This window comes from Heloderma suspectum, chromosome 4 (assembly GCF_057233095.1).
Source record: "Heloderma suspectum isolate Gila_16-S chromosome 4, 16-S_ref, whole genome shotgun sequence".
In the NCBI taxonomy this organism is placed as follows: Eukaryota; Metazoa; Chordata; class Lepidosauria; order Squamata; family Helodermatidae; genus Heloderma; species Heloderma suspectum.
The window spans coordinates 170,727,912-170,747,398 of NC_139461.1; the positions used below are offsets into that span (position 1 = coordinate 170,727,912).

The following is a 19,487-nucleotide window of genomic DNA, read 5'->3' on the forward strand; positions in this document are numbered from 1 at the left end:
GGGTTCGGTGTCACCAGTATGCAGATGTCACCCAAGTCTACTTTTCGTTTCCATCTAATTCCAAGGAAGCTGTTGGGGTGCTGAACTGGTGTCTGTCGGCAGTAATGGACTGGATGAGGGCAAACAAATTGAAGCTTAATCCAGACAAGACAGAGGTGCTCCTGGTCAGTTGAAAGGTAGATCAGGGAACAGGGTTACAACTTGTGCTAGATGGGGTTACACTCCCCCTGAAGACACAGGTTCGCAGCTTGGGTGTACTTCTGGATTCAGCCCCGAGCCTGGATGCCCAGGTTTCAGCGGTGGCCAGGAGTGCATTTGCACAGTTAAAGCTAGTGTGCCAGCTGCGCCCGTTCCTTGAGATGTCTGACTTGGCCACAGTGACACATGCCTTAGTTACATCCCTTTTGGATTACTGTAACGCACTCTACGTGGGGCTGCCTCAGAAGAGTGTTCGGAAACTTCAGCTGGTTCAAAGAGCTGCGGCCAGACTGCTGGCTGGGGCTGGTTACAGGGAGCATACAACTCCCCTGTTAAAACAGCTTCACTGGCTCCCAGTCTGTTTCCAGGCACAAATCAAAGTGCTGGTTATGTCCTATAAAGCTCTATACGACTCGGGTCCAGGTTATCTGAAAGACCGTATTCTTCCCTATGAGCCTACTTGTGCCCTGAGATCTTCAGGGGAAGCCATTCTCGCTATCCCGCCATCATCATAGGCACACCTGGTGGGAACGCGGGAGAGGGCCTTCTTGGTGGCTGCCCCAAGGCTCTGGAACTCCCTTCGCAGGGAGGTGAGAGTGGCACCCTCCTTGATATGTTTTCGTAGGCATGCAAAAACGTTTTTGTTCCAGCAGTCCTTTGGGGATAACTAGTCTGGACCTGTGAAAATGTGATTGTCTTTTAATGTTTTAATATTTTTACCATTTTAATATTGATGATTTAATTACATTTTTAACTTTTGTACAGTTGTATTTATATTTCTATTCATAGGTTTTAATTGTAGAAGTTTTAACTTTGTAAGGCCGCCTTGAGTCCCAGTATTGGGGGAAAAGGCGGGATATAAATAAATATAATAATAATAATAATAATACTTTGAAGCTATTTTTTTAATTGAAATAGTTGTAAATGTCGTACACCCTCCCTGGCTTGGGCTTTTTATATCATCAGCCCCTGAATGGACCATCAGTGGCATGAGAGGCTATTGGGCCAGCCCCTCCCTCAGTTTCCTTGGGTGCCCTGAGGAAAGAGGGAAGAAGAGGAGCCCAGGCCCCCTAAGCTGTGCTATTAGCTCTTGAAGAAGAGACCTTCAGTTAGCCTGAGAGAACTATATTCTGATGGGGTGGTGGTGGTGGTGGTAACATTTGTTTGTTTTAGTATTTAAAAATTGTAAACCACCTTGGGTGCTTTGGAAAAAGGGCATTATAGAAATGTATTAAGGGCGCAATCGTATATAGAGAGGCGGCCACCTCCGAACTCAAGAGGCAACTGCCTATCCAAAGCAGGGCAGGAGAAGCACAGAGGGGATTGTTCCCTCTGCACTTCTCCTGCCCTGCTTTTTCGACTAGACAGTCGATTGCAGCTGTGTAGCTGTGGAAGCACAGAGCGGGGAGGGAGGCTGCTGTACAACACATAGGATGTGTCGCACAGGCAGCTACGCTCTCCCCGCCCCGGAACCCCCTCAGCCATGCCCCTTTTCGGCTGCTCTGCACTCCTCTTGCGAGCATGGAGGATGGGGCTGTTCCGCGCTGCCTTAGTGGCGGGGGGGGGGGGTCGGTCCTCTGGGAATCGACCTCGGAGCATTCGGTTCCTGGAAAACGGCATATCCTGTGGCTGTCTAGCTGCTGTCTAGCAGCTATAGGATTGCTCCCTAAGTAAATAAAACAAAAATAAATAATAATTTCATTTTTAAAGTAACTGTAGGTGGAGTATGATGTCCCACGATAAAAGCCAAAGAGAAGAACTTTTCAGTGAATCACTCACATTTATAGAAACGTTACCTAATATCATTAAAAATAATATTAAAAGTTATGTATTTTATTTACTGCATTTATATCCCACTTCTCTTCCACCATGGATATCAAGGTTATGTACATTGCATTACTTTTTAAAAATATATAGTTTGTTACTTGTTTGTTCATTATAACTTTTAAAGTTAATTTCATTGTTTCACAGTGTTACTTTGTGTTTTTAATTATCATAAATATAAAACTTGGGTTAAAGTATCTTTTTGTTCTAATAAAATTAGTGCTTTAAAAACACTTGACCATTATTTGGTCAAATGTCCAATCCCAATTTTAGAGCATTTGTCTCCAATTGAATTGCTGAGACCCACAAATGGCTGGGCTGCACCACCACTTAAAGTTTCAAAAAGAGAATTAGATAGAGATGTAAAAGAAGAAAAAAAAACAATTGAGAGGGAATCTCACCAGATGTGAAAGAAGACAGAGCTCTTTTACCTTTAATAACGTAGGAGAGGGAATTTCATCAGGTACCAACATTCCCTTTTCTATACAGCTATCAATATACAGGAACTCTGTCCTCCCTTCCATCTGGTCACCCTAGCTCTTAAAAATGGGCAGGGCATATATAGAGGTAAACAAACAGAAATTGATCCCTTGTTGTAGATTGGCATTAAGAGTAGACAGATATTTTTCAGGTCTAACTTCCTGTTCCTGTTCATGGGAAATGCCCATATGCTTGTGGATTTTTGCATTAAATGTCAGTACACAACTCTGGGGGAATATTAGTGTATTTTTTTAAAAAATAAAGCGGACAAACAGGTTCCATTCGTTCTTCTAAATGTTATGTATATCATGGTGGTGGTAATACTGTCCCAGGATTTGAAGGAATACAGCCCGCTCGGTCCACTTGTCAGAACGTGATAGAGGTGATATGTAATGCTGGCACAGTATTCCACAGTGCAGTATTTGTTTTGTACAGCAGCTTGGTTCTTGACTTCCATGAGGAAATTGGCAAAAAGTCAGGGACCTTTCCTCATGTGAGCGGACATGCCTTTCTGTTAGTGCGCTGGATCTTTGGATCCAAGTATAACAAGTACTGTGCAGCTAATTAGCTGAGAAATCAGTTGGAAAGGTACTTTTCTTCCTCCCTTTGCTTACTTAGTATAGCCTTCCCTCATAGCTAACTAGATTTAATGTTGCACAAAGACATGTGTTCATTTGTATATGTGAGTCCTGTAAAAATAATTGTAAAGTACTGAAACATATTGGAAGGTAATTACTCCCTTCTTCCACCAGGGGATGCTGCAGACCTTAAAAGGTGCACAGATATACCAGTCATAAAAGCTCCGCTAGCATGTGCTAGGAAATATGTGTTGGCTTGTGTAGTTAAAAATCCAGGAAAGTATTCCATCTACAGACACAGATATTTGGATACTAAGTATGGGAGGGCAAATACTGTGGCTCATGTGCCTCTTTTCTGTTAGGAGGGTAAACATCCACCCAGATCCCTGAGTTGTGAGTGACTTTAAAGGCTGCTGTGGAAACAGCTTTTTAACAGTGTCCAATAGAAAAGGCTTTGGGCATATTTTACAACAAACCCCTCTTTATTATACCAAACAATACTGTGCTTGGTTAACTTTCCACTTTGGACAGATTGGTCTGTATTGTAATATTTCCCTAGCAGTTTTAGAATACTAAACTATATGTTACAGGCCAGTTCTGTGCGGTGTGTTTTTGAGACCCCACTGAAAAACCTAAAAGTTCAAATATAGGATACAATTTCAACCACAAATGAAAATGATTGTGGGGGTTTCCTTTGTTCTATTTACCAAAATGTTTAAAGCTTGCTGTCTCTTTCAGGTTGCATGGAATTACTTTGGGATTATGTACTCCTGGCAGACTGAGGTTCTAAATACTGATGGAATCTATCTTCTAACAAGCACATAGCTGTGATGTATGTCTATCTTTCTGTCAGTCTTCAACTTGTTGTGTCTAGCATAAAAATACTTAAGGGAAACATTCAGATAGTAGAACTGTAGAATTCTACTGGAAGAGACACTCATTTATTAATATTTAGGGATTTTTGGCTAGTGGGGTGGAATCATTGGAATCCATAGCATTTTCATTTGAGGGATTCAAACTCTTTTTATCTGGGTTCTAGTCCTCACTTGCCCGTGAAGTTCACTGGTTATTGGGGGGCCAGTCACTGACTCTCAGCTTAACCTATCTCACAGTGTTGTTAGGATAAAATGGAATGGAGGGTGGTCACATACACAGCCTTGAGCTCCTTGGAGGAAAGGTAAGATACAATTGTAGCAAACAAATAAATATTTGTGTGTGTCTGTGTCTTGGGGTTGTATGTATTTTGCATTCCATGTGATTGCTGTGCAAGCATGAAATTGCTGCTGTCTGGTGTGAGTGACCATACTGAGAATCAAAGTTCTAAGAAGAAGCAATCCTTATAGCTGTGGAAATTAATTGAGAGCATGTGTACCATCTAGTGAAATCTCAGACCCCAGAGGGTATTGCACTAATAGCTGCATCTAGGCATCATTTGGTCCTATTGCAGTGTCCTCCTTTCTTCCCACCCTGCAGTGTGGAGAAATGTATCCCAGTTGCTGCAACACAACACCCATTTTACAGAAAGTGAAGCAGTTAATTTCCCACAGAGATCCTGCCCCCATATTTTCCCTATTCACTTCCCCTCTCCCTACCCAGAAAGGGGGAAAATCATGTCAGTGTGCTGCCCAGGCCAGTTCACTTCCCCTTCTCCTACCTGTGTTTAATTCAGCTGCTGGGGAGTCAGTGTAAGAGTCGGAGTGGGTTACCTGAGACAGGAGATTCTTAAATGCAGGGCCAATCAACAGCCATCCATTCAATACTTCTACTGATAGTGATAGCCTGCCTCCTCTATTCCCCTCCTCTGTACAATCTGGCCAGAAAGTGACTGATGCTATAAAAGCTTCTTATAGGGACAGCAGAGAGTGAACCTGTGAACTTTATTTGAGCCTAAGCGTCAGTGTAGAGAGGCACTCGTGCCCCAATACTTGGAACCACTGAAGAAAAGAAATACAGTAAAAAATTATCTTCGCTCGTTGTTATCTCTTGCTGGCTGTCAGGTACCCAGTGCTGATGCACAGCTGCTATTTACAGTCCTATACGCTCTTTGAGATTTAAGCCGTAGTGTATCAGTGGAAGCTGAGTATGTACATGTTTCGATCCTTTACCCTGGACGAGAACAGGGAGCTGCCTTCGCCTCTCCAGTGCTTCATGCAACATTCATTGTTTATTTATACCTTCCTAATGTGAGATCTCAAGAGCACCCAGGGAAAGGATCATGAGGCAAGTTCTTGTCCAGTCAGTATCATTTGGAAATGAACACAATCTCATAATGCACTGTATTCTTTGCTTTTCTCTGTGGTCCCTGTATGGTTAGCATTTGGCCAGTCAAAAATACTTGGCCAAATAGTTGAGTTTGTTATAGTCCAGATAGTTAACCATCAGAACAGTAACAAAAAACAGAATCATGCACATTTCAAAAACTGCCTTTTAGAAGACTCCAGAGTGTAGCTTGATAAACACTGTGCCAGATCTCAGGGAACGTGTTTTCTCTTTCCCCTCCTCCCCACTTTTCACAGCACTTGTGGGAGTCATGACTCTTTGGCACTTACGATCTGTGCTACTGTGATGATTGCTTGAGCAGATTTTTGCTATCTGCTCTGTAACTCTTTTACTCCTCTTACGGTTCAGACATGCTCACAGTTATTGAGCATAGCTAGTGGAAGATGCCAGATTATGCAGCTTGATTGACAGGAGAAGGAAAAGAGGGTAGAAGCTCAGCCGAGGAAGTTGCAGGGCAGAGGGTGCCTAAATGAGTGTGGTGAGTGGTGAGATGCAATCCTGACTCCTATGGGTTGGGGAACCAGGGGTCCTCACTCCTGCCTTTGTTATCAGATGGTACTGTGAAGCAATTACAAAAGGAAGCTATCATTTACCCTTGACTTTATGGACTGTTTGACTGCTGTCCAATGACAGTATTGACAGGATGATTGACAAGTATCCAGAACCTTAAATCCCTGTTTCCAGGGTACAGAAATGGTGTCTTTGGGTAAGTTTCCTGAGCACTGAGGAATAAGAATGCTCATGCATTCCGTCTTCTGGTCCCATTTGGCAAGGAAAAGAAGGGCTTTCTTACTAGCTGGGTTTCATTTCTTCATATTGCAGGGCAGGAGAAAGGAGGATAAGGTCTGTAATTGTGCTCCTTGCTGTGTTAGCTTTCACTGAGACTTTATTTTTCTGAGAAGTCAAGAAGGTTATGATGTCATTGATTTTAGGTGGAGGCTAACCTTTGTATAGAAGGCAAGTAAGCTATTCCTTTGCTCTGTATTAATGTTAGGTGGGTTTCTCATTCTTACTCCATGCAATATATAGACAACTTAATCTTAAAACTGGCAATTCAAAAAGACAGGTGTAGTGGAGACAAATGTTAGTGAGGCCTCCCAGGACAAACAGCTGATGCTGTCCTGACCAATCCTTTATGGTATTTCACTCACACCACCACTGTGGTCACAAGATGGGATGATGTAATAGCAGCCAAGTTCATCTGTGGGGGCGGGAAGACTCTTAAAATAACAATAAGTGGGTCCTTTTCCTTCAGCGTGGACTATTTATTCCATTTAACTTGCGGAGGAAGGTTGGCTGAGTACTTACTGTTTCGGCATATTGGATAGTAGGCTGTGGATTCAAGTCCAGTTCTGTGCGAGGGGTTCAAATGAGCAGATGTTGGGATTTAATTTTAAATCCAGACTATTTTAAGTTGGCTTTTCTATTTTGCAGTTCATATATTTCCTGAACAAGCATGCATATTAATAGGTTGCTATAAGAATTAAAACATTTGTTGTTCAGTTGTTAAGTCGTGTCCGACTCTTCGTGACCCCATGGACCATAGCACGCCAGGCCTTCCTGTCCTCCGCTCTCTCCCGGAGTGTGTTCAAATTCATATTCTTTGCATCGGTGATGCTATCTAGCCATCTCATCCTCTGCCGTCCCCTTCTCCTTTTGCCTTCAATCTTTCCCAGCATCAGGGTCTTTTCCAGTGAGTGTTCTCTTCGTGTTAGGTGGCCAAAATATTGGAGCTTCAACATCTGTCCTTCCAATGAGCAGTCAGGGTTGATTTCCTTTAGGATGGACTGATTTGACCTCCTTGCAGTCCAGGGGACTCGTAAGTGTCTTCTCCAGCACCACAGTTCAAAAGCATCAATTCTTCGGCGCTCAGCCTTCCTTGTAGTCCAGCTCTCACAGCCATACGTTACTACTGGGAAAACCATAGCCTTGATTATACAGAATTTTGTTGGCAAGGTGATGTCTGCTTCTTACTATGCTGTCTAGGTTTGCCATCGCTTTCCTCCCAAGGAGCAAGTGTCTTTTAATTTCATGGCTACAGTCACCGTCTGCAGTGATCTTGGAGCCCAAGAAAATAAAATCTGTCACTGCTTCCATTTCTTCCCCTTCTATATGCCAGGAAGTGATGGGGCCAGATGCCATGATCGATTAAAACATACTAGCTTGCAAAGAATAGAACTTCTATACAATCTAATAGCATATTGGGTCATGCACTCCATTTGTGTTTTTGCATGGCATAATTGTGACTGATCAGAGAAGACTTCTGTTTGACTCTCTGTACACATGCAGGGTTGCTAAGCAATATTGCTTATATGCACACTTATTTGGGAGCTACATCCCACTGAACAAATAGAGTAAACATGCATAGAATCAAGTTGTAATAAGTGCCCAGAATTTTCTAGAAATGAAGAATGTTAGCTACTGGGGAAAATTGTGTTTCTCCATGAGATGGAAAGTCTAATGTATTGGGTATTTTTTATTTGACAGTTGAAAACACTGCAGAGCTCAGGTAGTTGGAGGGCATAACATAAGAATACAAGATCTTCCATATGGGCACAGCTGTGGGACCAGATAATATCCACTATGAAATGATATGGCAATTGACCCCAGAGACGCTTGATCTGCTGTTGATATAATTGAATCTGGTAGGAACATACTTTTCTGACTCTCTTGTGGACTGCTATTTATGCCAAACTTTTGGAATCCATGGACAATACTTTTTTGGTCTAGTTCTGTTAATATAATTTGTTGACAAATACCCAGTATGGTTTCTCATAGAAGATTCCATAAGGGGTACATCTGTAACAAGAAGGATTAGAGGGATTGGTAACTTTGAAGACATCCCCTCTCCAGCTGTTAGAACCTTTACTTAGAGGCCCTCTGTGTGTTGTAAGCCAGGCGTGGGCAGAAGGTAGAGCTCCAAATGTTTGGGACTTCAACCCTCAAAAGCCCCTGCCAGCATGGCCTGTGGTCATGAATGCTGGGAGTTGAAGTCCAAAGCATCTAGAGACCTGCTTTCTGCCCACCTTTGTTCTAAGCTTTTAGAGGCAACTATCAATATGTTTTTTTCCTTCTGAATCCGAAAGAACAAAAACCATCCCTTAAAACAGATGTGGATAACTTGTGGCCATCCAGATGTTTTTGGCCTCCCATCAGCCCTAGCCAGCTTAGCCAGTGGTGAGGGATGATGGGAGTTGTAGGCCAAAACATATGGAGGGCCAAAAGTTTCCCACCCCTGCTTTAAAAGAAAAAGCAGAGCATGTCATGGTTTTCTGTTTACACTGCATTCACAAGCTAATACCCTTGTGCCTGATGTTAACATGAAATGACAGCCATGCATCACACTTGGAATCACTAAAAGGGATGAGAATTCCCACCACCCCATAGCATACACTGCAATGGTATAAATATTTATTTCTGTGCTTGCAGTCAGTTGCAGTCATGCAGATTCCTGGATTGCCCCTGGTATGACTAGCTATGAAAGATATGTTTTTCCTGAATCCTTGTGACTTCATTGTTTGCATTATTGCCCCACCTCTATTCTGATTCAAGCACTGAGGCATTAATGCCATCTCTATTACTAGAGTAGATTGTGAGAAGAAGTGATACACTGAAGGGCTCCGTATTCCCTTTCCTCAGTCTGTGAGGTTTTCTATTACCTTGGACACTTGGCAGCCGCTAGTATCATGGTTGTGAATAGGGTTCCTTGTCTTTGATTGAGCCTATTAAGTTGGCTGAAAACCCAGTGAAAAAACACTGCAGCCAGTATCTAGGTATAGTCTGTGTACCTCTGTTTTATACACATGCATTCTTTCCTTAACTATTTAGCTGAGACACTGCTATCCTAACTCCATATTAACAACTATCTTTACTAGAAGTATTCATCTAGCTAAGCTAAGGAGAAATTCTTAATGTTTTTGTGTGACTTTGCTTGTACAGATGCTTTCTTTTGATTTATTCATGTTCAGAATTGCCTGGTCGCAAAAGACAGAACCAAATCCTTTCTTGCTGTTTGAGGTATTGCCTGTGCGGAAGAGGGAGTCTTCTCTTTAAACATACTAATAATTTCTTCAGACAGAAGGGGGAAAGGCTAAATTGAGCTTGGACTCAACGAAGCTGGCTGTTGAATATTCTGCTTACAACTCAGGTTTTTTGGGGGGGGGCGGGTGTTAGTGACCTTGTCTAGAAATAGAGACTGTATTGTCTGTGTTGGAGAAGTCTTGCTGTCCCCTGAATATTGGTAGAAAGGTAACATCACTACTGTCTAGCCTTGCAAAATATTCAGCACAATATTTTAATACAAATATGCAGATAATAAAAAATAAATCTACTTGGGTAATAGGTCTTGCTTGAAGCTAGCTGAACCACAGAAGCATATCCTTTCTGGACCCTTTGGCTAATAAACGCACCAACTCTAGCTGTGTTGACAGGTAGCAGTCCATGAATTGGGCTTTTCTTTTGGTGCCTGTAGAAGTCCCAGCAAGTAGAAAATCATTCTCCTTTCCAGTGGTTGCTTACTTTGCCTGCCTAACCTTGCTGATAGTTGTCATTGCTGGGTGAGGACTCTGGAGATTCTAACACCACCCTAGTCCTACTCGGACATTCCACTTACTGTTTATACCAATACGCAAGGCAAGAGCTATGTAGCCCCACCTCCTTTCATCTGTGTATAGAACATGGGCATCTGTACAGAGGTAGAGGCCTCCTCTCTGCAAATACCCATACTCTGTGGCCTGGTTCATACGTAACAACAACCCTGCATATGGGTTGTCATTGAATTGTGGGTTGTTATGTGAGGATCCTGCACTATGGTTTAAGTATGGGTTGCTAACCATGAACAACCCAGGAAAACAACCCATGGTTTGTTGTTGGGTTGTGAACTGTGGGTTGTTATGTGCAAACCAGATCTATGTGTGGGGCGGGGCTATGTAATGTGTGTGATGCCAGAGGTGAAGCTACACTGTGGCCCCATTCCTGGCTCACATGTCGGTGTACACAGCACGTGGAATACCTGAATAGATCTCCTCATGATTGCCCAATTCCATTGTCATTAAAATCAGTTTCTGTGTGTCAAGTGTGAAGGCCAAGCAGATTGGGACAGCTGGTGCCAGAAGTCTGTCTCTTGCAAAAGACTAACCTTCCATTTGGTTGCTTGTGTGAGCTAATTGTCTATCTGCTTGCAACAGAATTTAACTAGGAACATCATTTGTGAATAAATCTTTAAATCTTGGCTTGTTAAAGGGTAGTTCTTGGAGAGTTTGTATCAACATGCTGGTGTAGTTGTATGTGAGTTGGAAAATGTGTTTAATATGCATTGCTCAGCTATGCTCAGGAAAGCCTTCTTTTCCTTCAAGCAACCATAAATTCCAATTAAGAATAAATAAGGTTTCATTGTTACGTCCTGGCAGTCCCAGAAATGTTTAAACTTGTAGTTCATTCCCTGCCTCTTAGCTATTGGCAAAGCTCCACATGTCCTAAAGCTTCCAGTTGCTGAAAAGAGGAATGTTTTGCTCATTTGCTTCCCCTCCCATGCCAACAGTCCTGCCTAGTTTCATGTGTGTGGCATGCCATGTCCCAGGGAGTAGCATTCTGATTTGTGCTAGGCAGTTGTGTTGGATTTCTGTAAGAGGCAACATGATCCTGAGGACGGTTCTTCAGTCAAGCAGTTTTGGCAAAGAGAATGATGAGCAACTGTGTTCCTTTTGTGAGGAAGCCTCTGGACCTTCTTTATCCGATTGGAGAGGTATGTTTGGAAAGTAATATTGCATACGACTCTTACTTTGTTTCTGTGTACAATGCACATTTATCTTCATCAAAACTGCTGATGTGGTTATTCTGGTTCTTGAGAGGATTAATAAATAATATCATTTAACTGTGTGTAGGGTTTGACTTTTAGTTGTTTGGAAATGCTCAGAGGCTGCTTTTCCTTTATTTTGTGCTATTGTGGGAAATGATCCCGAGGACTGCGAACAAGGTAAATGAAAAGATTCTTACAGGGAATAAGCCATACTGGAGGAAGCATATGAAAGGAGGAAAATGTGGGGAGGCAGAGATGTTTCACCAGCAAATGACAATGCAGCTGCAAACTGAATTGCTAACTTTTCCTATTGTGAGACTGATATGCCGTAGGCAACCTGGTGCTCTCCCGATGTTTTGGACTGCAGCTTCCATAAACCCCAGCCAGCATGCCCAGTGGTTGGGATTATGGGAATTGTAATCCAAAACATCTGGAGGACATCAGGTTGCCTACCCCTGCTGTAGTAGGTAAGTGGCTGATCTGTACTACTTTTTGAATTGTGTGTGTGATTGAGTTTGTTTATTGCCATACCATAGATCAAGGGTGGGGGACCTGTGGTCCTCCCAGTGTTGTTGGACTACAACTTGCATCATTGCTGTTGGTGTGCTGGCTGGGTCTGATGGGAGTAGGAGTCAAGCAACATCTGGAGGGCCACAGGTTCTCCACCTCTGCCATAGAATGATGAAGGTGATATGTGAAGAAAGCTCTTGGACATTAAGGCTGCTCACATACCCTCTTGCTAATATTCTCAGTAATGCAAGTGGAAGGCACTTTACTGCTCCATGCGTGGGCCATGTGAACATTCCTGAAAGTAATGCAATGACTTGAAATACCTTTAGATTTTAGTAGTAGTTTTCTTGTGTGCGTTGGCAGCTTGAAGCTATGCATATCTGTCTCAAATTCTTGATCATGATGCTGCATAGCATGGGACTAGAAATGGCCTTATGTGGGCAGTGCTACGTCATGCTGTGAAATAGGCAACAGCAGGTGGTGTGCTGCTGTTTACTGTTTCCTTTGGACTGGGCTTTACCTTTCCTGCATATGTTCTGCTGTGGCTGAGCTGCATGTGGCATAAGTCTGTCTGGTGCTTGTTTGCTCTAGTACAGAGTCAGTTGTTGATGTCTGGCACTTTGGATGGGGAATGGCTCTGTGCCTTTCCTTCCTTTCCCACATCAGTGCTGATGCCTCTCTCCTTCCCTCATAACCTTTCACTGTCTTGCTGCTGCCACTGCCTCAGGGAAGATGAGGAGCAGAAGCTTGCTGAGCAATCTCTCTCTCTGCCTCCCCCTCAGAAAGTATTCTTCAACAAATGTTCTGTTCATCCAGAGAATGAGTTGTCTGGCCTTGGTCTAGCATGCCTGTCTTAATGTTCTGCTCTTACTTGAGAGTGTTTTCAGTTACATGGCAGCTGCATGTTTTAACAGTGAGGCCTGATTTATCCTTATATCAGATGGGACTGGATTCTTAGATTATTATGTTTTTGGCACCACCAATGTACATGACACTTTAGAGTGCAAGAGGACAGGTCCAGAGGTTTTGCAATATATAATCTGAGACACATCGATAGAGATTAACACTTGCTATTAGGAATCGAGTACTGTGTCTATTGTGGTTCAAAGCTACACTTGCCTTACTTTGACATTTGGGTTGTCATCTTAAAAGGTACAGGGTTTAAAACAGGGATGAGAAAACGTTTTGTCCCTGAAGTTTGCATGTGGTGATGAGCCCTATCTGCACACATGCATACATGCACAAGCACACAGGCAAACACACATGCACAGACTTGCCCCTGCCCCCTTTAAAAGCATGCTCTTACTCTCTACCCCTCCCCATCTCCCTCAACATCCCCAAATGCTGCATTCACTTCGAGCATCCCCACATGATTTCAATGGGAAAGACTGCATGTGGGGAGAGTCATCCCAGTGTGACACCTTCCTTAGGATAGTTACACTCCCAATAGCTCACCAAGCAGCTGCTTAGGCTGTTAAGTGTGCAATTAAAATGGAGAAGGTGGCACACGGGATGACTATCCTCATATAATGTCTTCCCCAGCAGAGTTTCAGTGGAATTGACCTCGTTTGCACAGCATGACAGCCCACTGTGTCTTAATTTACCTGCGAGAACTGTTGTGTTGTGCTGGGCACCCATGGGCACCACTTTTGCATGGCACCCACAGGCCCCGTGGCTTGGTGTGTCATACGAACTCAGGCGGCAGGGGTTTTTGAGGGATAGACAACTTTCAAATAACCCATGATGTGCGGAAAGGCCATGCATGTGTGTTTGTGTGAATTTGGTGGTAAAGGTGGTAGGCCACTCCAAAGGCCAAGGGGTGCACTGTTGAAGTCTGCTTTGTCCAGCCTTTCAAAAAGAAAACTGGGGAACCTGGCAGATCAGGAACATAACAGCCCTGAGGTTGCATGATTTTCTCTCTAACCAGTATACTGTCTTTAAAATAGAATTGTCAAAATATACAATAACTAAGAATGCTAATCATCAATTGTTCTCTCCTCTTGGAAAATACTTAGCTTTCTCTCTTAAATATATTTTCTTCTTGGTCTGTATGAAATGGCTTTCTGTATGCTGTATATTTATTTATTACAACATTTGTATACCACTCCACATCATATAGATTCCAGAGCGGTGAACAACAACAGATAAAATGAACAAAAGATAAAAAGAAATATGATATTAAGATTATTCTTTAAAAACAACATAGAATGCTATTAAAACTGAGGCTGGTTAACCAAGGAAGGCTTCCTTGAAAAGAGCTGTTTTCAGGAGGCGCCGAAAACAACCCAGTGTTGGCGCCTAGCTGACCTCCAGAGGCAGGGAGTTCCATAGGGTGGGAGCCACCACACTGAAGGCTGTTCTCCAGGTGGACTCCAGTCAGACCATAGGTCCATGTGGAACCACCAGGAGCACGCCTTCTGATGACCTCAGTGACCACACAGGTTGATAAGGGAGAAGACACGCTCTCAGGTATCTTGTCCCAAGTTGTTTAGGGCTTTGTACACTAGTACCAAAACGTTAAACCTGGCCTGGTAGCAAATAGGCAGCCAGTGCAGTTCCCTCAGCAAAGGAGTTGCATGCTGGAAAGGGGCAGCCTCCGGATAACAGCCAAGCTGCAGTGTTCTGCACTAACTCCAGCTTCTGGAGCAGCCTTAAGGGCAGCCCCACATAGAGCACATTGCAGTAATCCAGTCTTGAGGTTACTAGCACCTGGACCACTGCAGCCAAGCTATCCTTGTCCAGGAGAGGCTGTAGCTGGTGAACCAGCCAAAGCAGGTAAAAAGCACTCGGAGCCGCCATGGCCACTTGGGCCTCTAGCAACAGTGATGGATCTAGGAGTACCCCCAGACTACGAACCTGATCTTTCAGAGGGAGTGCAACCCCGTCCAGAACAGGCAATGAGCTTATCTCCCAGACCCAGGAACCACTTACCCATAAGGCTTCCATCATGCCAGGATTCCATTTCAGTTCATTGGCCTTCATCCAGCCCATTACTGAGTCTAGGCACTGATCTAGGACTTGCACAGCCTCACTTGATTCAGATGTCACAAGGAGATAGAGCTGTGTGTCATCAGCATACTGATGGTACTTGGCTCCAGGACCCTTACTGACCGCTCCCAGTGGCTTCATACAGATGTTAAAGAACACTGGGGACAGGATGGTACCCTGTGGAACCCCATAGCTCAATTGCCAAGGGCCTGAGGAATGGTCACCTAATGTTACTCTCTGAAATTGACCCCACAGGTAGACTGGAACCACTGTAACACAGTGCCTCCAATGCCCATCCCACAGAGTTGATCCAGGAGAATACCATAGTTGATAGTATCAAAAGCCGATGAGAGATCAAGCAGAATTGGCAGGGTTGCACTCCCCCTGTCCCTCTCTTGATAAAAGTTGTTCATCGGGGCATCCAAGGCTGATTCAGTCCCATAACCAGGTCAAAAAGTGTATTACTTCTGTGTACGCATGTACACGGTCTTACATGGAAGCATCATTTTGGTCATGTAACCTTGGGAACCGATGGAGTTAATCTTTCACCTAAGACTGTTGCTACTTTCCAACAGCTTGATAATCTGCTCAGTTAGTTTTTTGGTGTTTGCTTTGATAGTAGGTAGAGGGAGCTCTACCAGCTGGCAAGGGTACCCTCGGTAGTGGGTTTGGGGTGCTATTAAGAAGCAGCAGAGTGGGAGACAGATCTGATACATGGGGCACATTGTGCTTCTGTGCAGACCTTGTCTATTTCAATGAGGCTTGTGCATGAGAGCTTTCCAGTGGACTGTGTTCCACATTAATGCGTAGAGGAGATGCCACTTGCTGTCTTCTGCTTCAAGCAACAAAATGTCATAAATTGCCCCTACTGTTGTATTGGTTATCAAGTTATACCTAAAAATCTTGGTTCCTATTTGTTGCTCAGGACTAAATTCAATGTGATTTTAAAGGATATAGAAGCTAAACAGCTTTTTCTTTTTTCCTCCTCAGAGGCTCTGCACCGCCCCTATGGTTGTGACACTGAACCCCAGGCACTGAATGAAGCTATCAGGTGGAGCTCCAAGGAGAACCTGCTTGGAGCCACTGAGAGCGACCCCAATCTTTTTGTTGCACTTTATGATTTTGTAGCAAGTGGTGACAACACACTCAGCATCACCAAAGGTAAACCTAACTGTACTTTCTGGGGTTGGATATGCAAGGGTGTGTAGCAAGCAGGAGAGAACCTTGTTTTAGCACCTGTGGGGCTTTAGAGGCAGGAGTAGTACAGTGGGGCTTTTGTGGAAGTTATGGAAGACAAATGCCACAGCAGTGGCTGTTTGTAGGCATGCAATCAAGGGAAAGATGAAGGCATGGGAGCCATGTAAGGAATTGTCAAGAGAGAAAAGCCATTGAATATGATGCGAACTGTGTCTGTCTTATGGCCTTGACCATATGGAGATGTTCCTGTTTAGTTGCTTCACTTCTTAAATTGGGACTCCTTGAACCTTCATTTTTCTTTCAGGTCCTTGAAAAGGAGTGAAATCAAATTACTCTTTGAATGAGGCTTTAAGTTTCTGCTTGGTCTCGTAGCTTTATTTCACAGAACTGTGAAAGTCCTTTCTTTTATCTGAACGGTGTTAGACAGCTACTGAAATATGCATTCCTTGAGCAGGAACAGGTGACAGTTATTGGGATGCCAATAAGATGCCTTTACCTCATGAAGCCACATGAGCTTGCATGCCGCAGTTGAGTTGATCATCCCACAGGGACATATAGAGCCACCCAGATTCCAGAATTCCATCCTGTGGAATTCCATTGAACTTGATAGCCGCATGCCTGGCTGACTTGCGATACAGCAAGTTGATTCCAGCCATTGATTTTGTTGCACCCAAATATCTTCTGCCACTGCTTTTGTGAGCACAGGTTTCCCTGGGTGAATTTGGGGTGAATTAAGCTGGTGAAGACAACAAGAGCATGTGTTCTAGAGACAACTGTTTGCAGGCCTATTGGGTTTTGCATGTCTTTTTTGCATTGCTTTTACCATGATTAGATTACAAAAGTGGTAGCAAATGATAATTGTGCACTTGCTTCTCTGTCATCATGGCACCTGCAAGTTGTTGAATAGCCAGGTCAGTCCAGTCTCTCTCTAGCCAGAAACTTAGTCATCTTGCGCCTGCTGTGGTGACAGGCTACCGACTTTGCTACTGCATCCTAGGTAAGAAGTGGTTTCACCCTTGTTTTTTTTTTAGACCTTGCTCCAGGTACCATCACGTTCAGACATTAGATTGTTATCAACTAGGAGCACGGCTTTTTGGGTGGTCGTATCTGAATTACGGAATGAGGCCAGAATGGCAATTTTTACTGCCTTTTTTGGAGAAAGGAAGTCTGGCTGTTCTGTGGCGCTCTTAGAAGCTGAGACGTTGAGTTTCGGTCCAACTGCTGGTTGTTTGATTTAACTTTTTGTTATTAACTCATTAGAATTCTAATTCTTAGATGTATTTTACCGTGTTTAACTTGTGAACTCCTTTGAGACTAATTCAGTTGAAAGTGAAGATGTACAAGTGTGCTGTCTTACTTTATTTTGATCATACTTTATTTTTATTGTATGTTCAAGAACAAAATAAAAGACCTGCTGAATCAGACCAAAGGCCTGTCTAGTCTACTTATTAGTTTTTATTTATTTATGAAAAAATAATTCAACCTGCCTTTCTGGGCACACTGCCCTTACAAGGCAGTTTATAATATTACCAAAGCATGAACATACAATTACAATTAAGCGCAAGCGTGTGCACCTACCTGTAGCAGCACCTAATGATTTTTGAGCACCAAATGTAGACTGGAATAAATAAGTCTTGTAGTCTCAATTCTTACTCAGTCTGGCATGATGGAATGATGCAAACAAACATTTGGCTGAGTCCCAGTAAGACTGAGGTCATTAGCAGCTCATATTACTAGGTAGGGGAGCAATTCTTCTAATCTATAGAGTTCAGCCTCCCACAGTAACTTGAGCATGCGGACTTGGATCCTCATAGATCTGTTGCTGCTCCTGGATGGCCAAGTTCTTTCAGTGGTCCGATGTGCTTTTTGCTAATGCCACCTGGTGAAAAGGCTGTATCTTGTTTCTGGATAATTCTTGCCTTCATAACCTCATGATTAGGATGCTGTATAATGTGTTCTGCGTGTGTCCCTTGATCACTGTTGGGAAAGTTGTGTTGGTGCACAACATGGTGGCATATCTTGTGATGGAAATGGCAGGAAACGGGAAAAAAACACCTAAAGTTGTCACTTACTTATTAAGTAATGAAGTACCCACATAGTTTACGGATTATCTTGTGCTATAATTTCTCATATCAGTGAGATTTTTCTATTAGGCATATCTTGTGTGTGTGATGTGAGAAAACACCACTGGCATACAGAAATATGATCTCTGTGCATGCTCCCTACCTCTGATTCTTACTCTTGACTCCCCCACCCCACCCCCTCAAGTTTTTCCATGGCTTCAACATCTTCTAGTGGTGTTTTAAGTCTTGCTTGTTTAGGCAAGGCATTTAAGTAAAGGGTATTTTATTAGTATTTCTTTAAAAAATAAGTGTGTATATTTTTGCTGGGGTATCCTTTGTGTTAACTAGATTACTGCCTATCTAGATAAGGTAGGTTAAATCTTAAAAAATAAATCTCCTTTTACCTTTGTGCTTCAGGTGAGAAGCTACGTGTACTGGGTTACAACCAGAATGGTGAATGGAGTGAGGTACGCTCTAAGAATGGGCAGGGATGGGTGCCAAGTAACTACATCACCCCAGTGAACAGCTTGGAAAAGCATTCCTGGTATCATGGACCAGTGTCACGCAGTGCAGCTGAGTATCTGCTGAGCAGCCTAATTAATGGCAGCTTCCTAGTTCGGGAAAGTGAGAGCAGTCCAGGACAACTGTCCATCTCGCTCAGGTACGAGGGACGTGTTTACCACTACAGGATCAATACCACCACAGATGCCAAGGTAAATCCTTTTTGGGAACCCCATTTTATGAAAGTGAAACAGGAAAATCTTTTGTCTTTATTGCTCATTTGTCAGGCAGCTATTTGGGGTAAAGGGAATCCTGAAAATGCAAGTTGTCATTAATTAGAGCAAAGGACATGTATACGTTCTGTAACTCTGGCTTCCCCTTGTGACTGAACCAGCTTTCTTAATCAAGGGATAATCTTCTAGTTCAAAATTGTTGATCAGCAACTAGATTGGTCATTGGGCCAGATCATTACCAAGCAAGCATTGAGTTGATGAGCCTCCACTTTCCCTTCCCTCCATGCTAATAACAGCCAAAATAATGTGTTGCTAGGAATGGTGGACTTCTGTACTCTTTATTTTACCCATGGACCATCAGTTGCTGTTGCTAGTATACCTAGACAAGAAACCCTTCTTCATGTTAATTTCATACATGATTATGTAAAGTGAGGGTAGATAATGCTCACAGCATTCCCTCTTGTCCTCTGCTTCCTGTGTACCACTTGGCATTAGTACATGATGATGGGACTCTTTCTGTCGCAGCATGTAGGCTTTTCAGACTTTAATGCAGCAATTCTGGGTTGTTGGGAGTGCTCAGACCATTATTTGCTGGTTCGGACATATTGACAAATTATAGTTTGATTAAACCAGGAAGTAATGAATTAAATCCCATGTACAAGAGGAGGAGGGAATGTGTGAGCACTGTGCTTGTTCATGATCCTCCAAACCACACTTTGGAGGATTGTCTGAGCACAGACAGTGTGTAAGCCTCCACATTAGCTTGCAGAAACAGAAGAAACAAGAACTCAGATATGAAATTACTGATCTTCTAACCAAAATACGCAACATGTCCCTA

The 19,487-nt window shown here is 43.2% G+C and overlaps 1 protein-coding gene across 2 annotated transcripts in view; it reads left to right on the forward strand.

Annotated features, from left to right (window-relative positions):
- The window catches only part of ABL2 (ABL proto-oncogene 2, non-receptor tyrosine kinase), a 70,433-nt gene that overhangs the window by 16,682 nt on the left and 34,264 nt on the right, over positions 1-19,487 (forward strand). For both annotated transcript variants that reach the window (XM_084851241.1, XM_084851240.1), the window contains exons 2-3: positions 15,646-15,816; positions 18,333-18,628. In XM_084851241.1, coding sequence (XP_084707367.1) covers positions 15,646-15,816; positions 18,333-18,628 — 467 coding nt within the window. The remainder of the gene's footprint in view (positions 1-15,645; positions 15,817-18,332; positions 18,629-19,487) is intronic.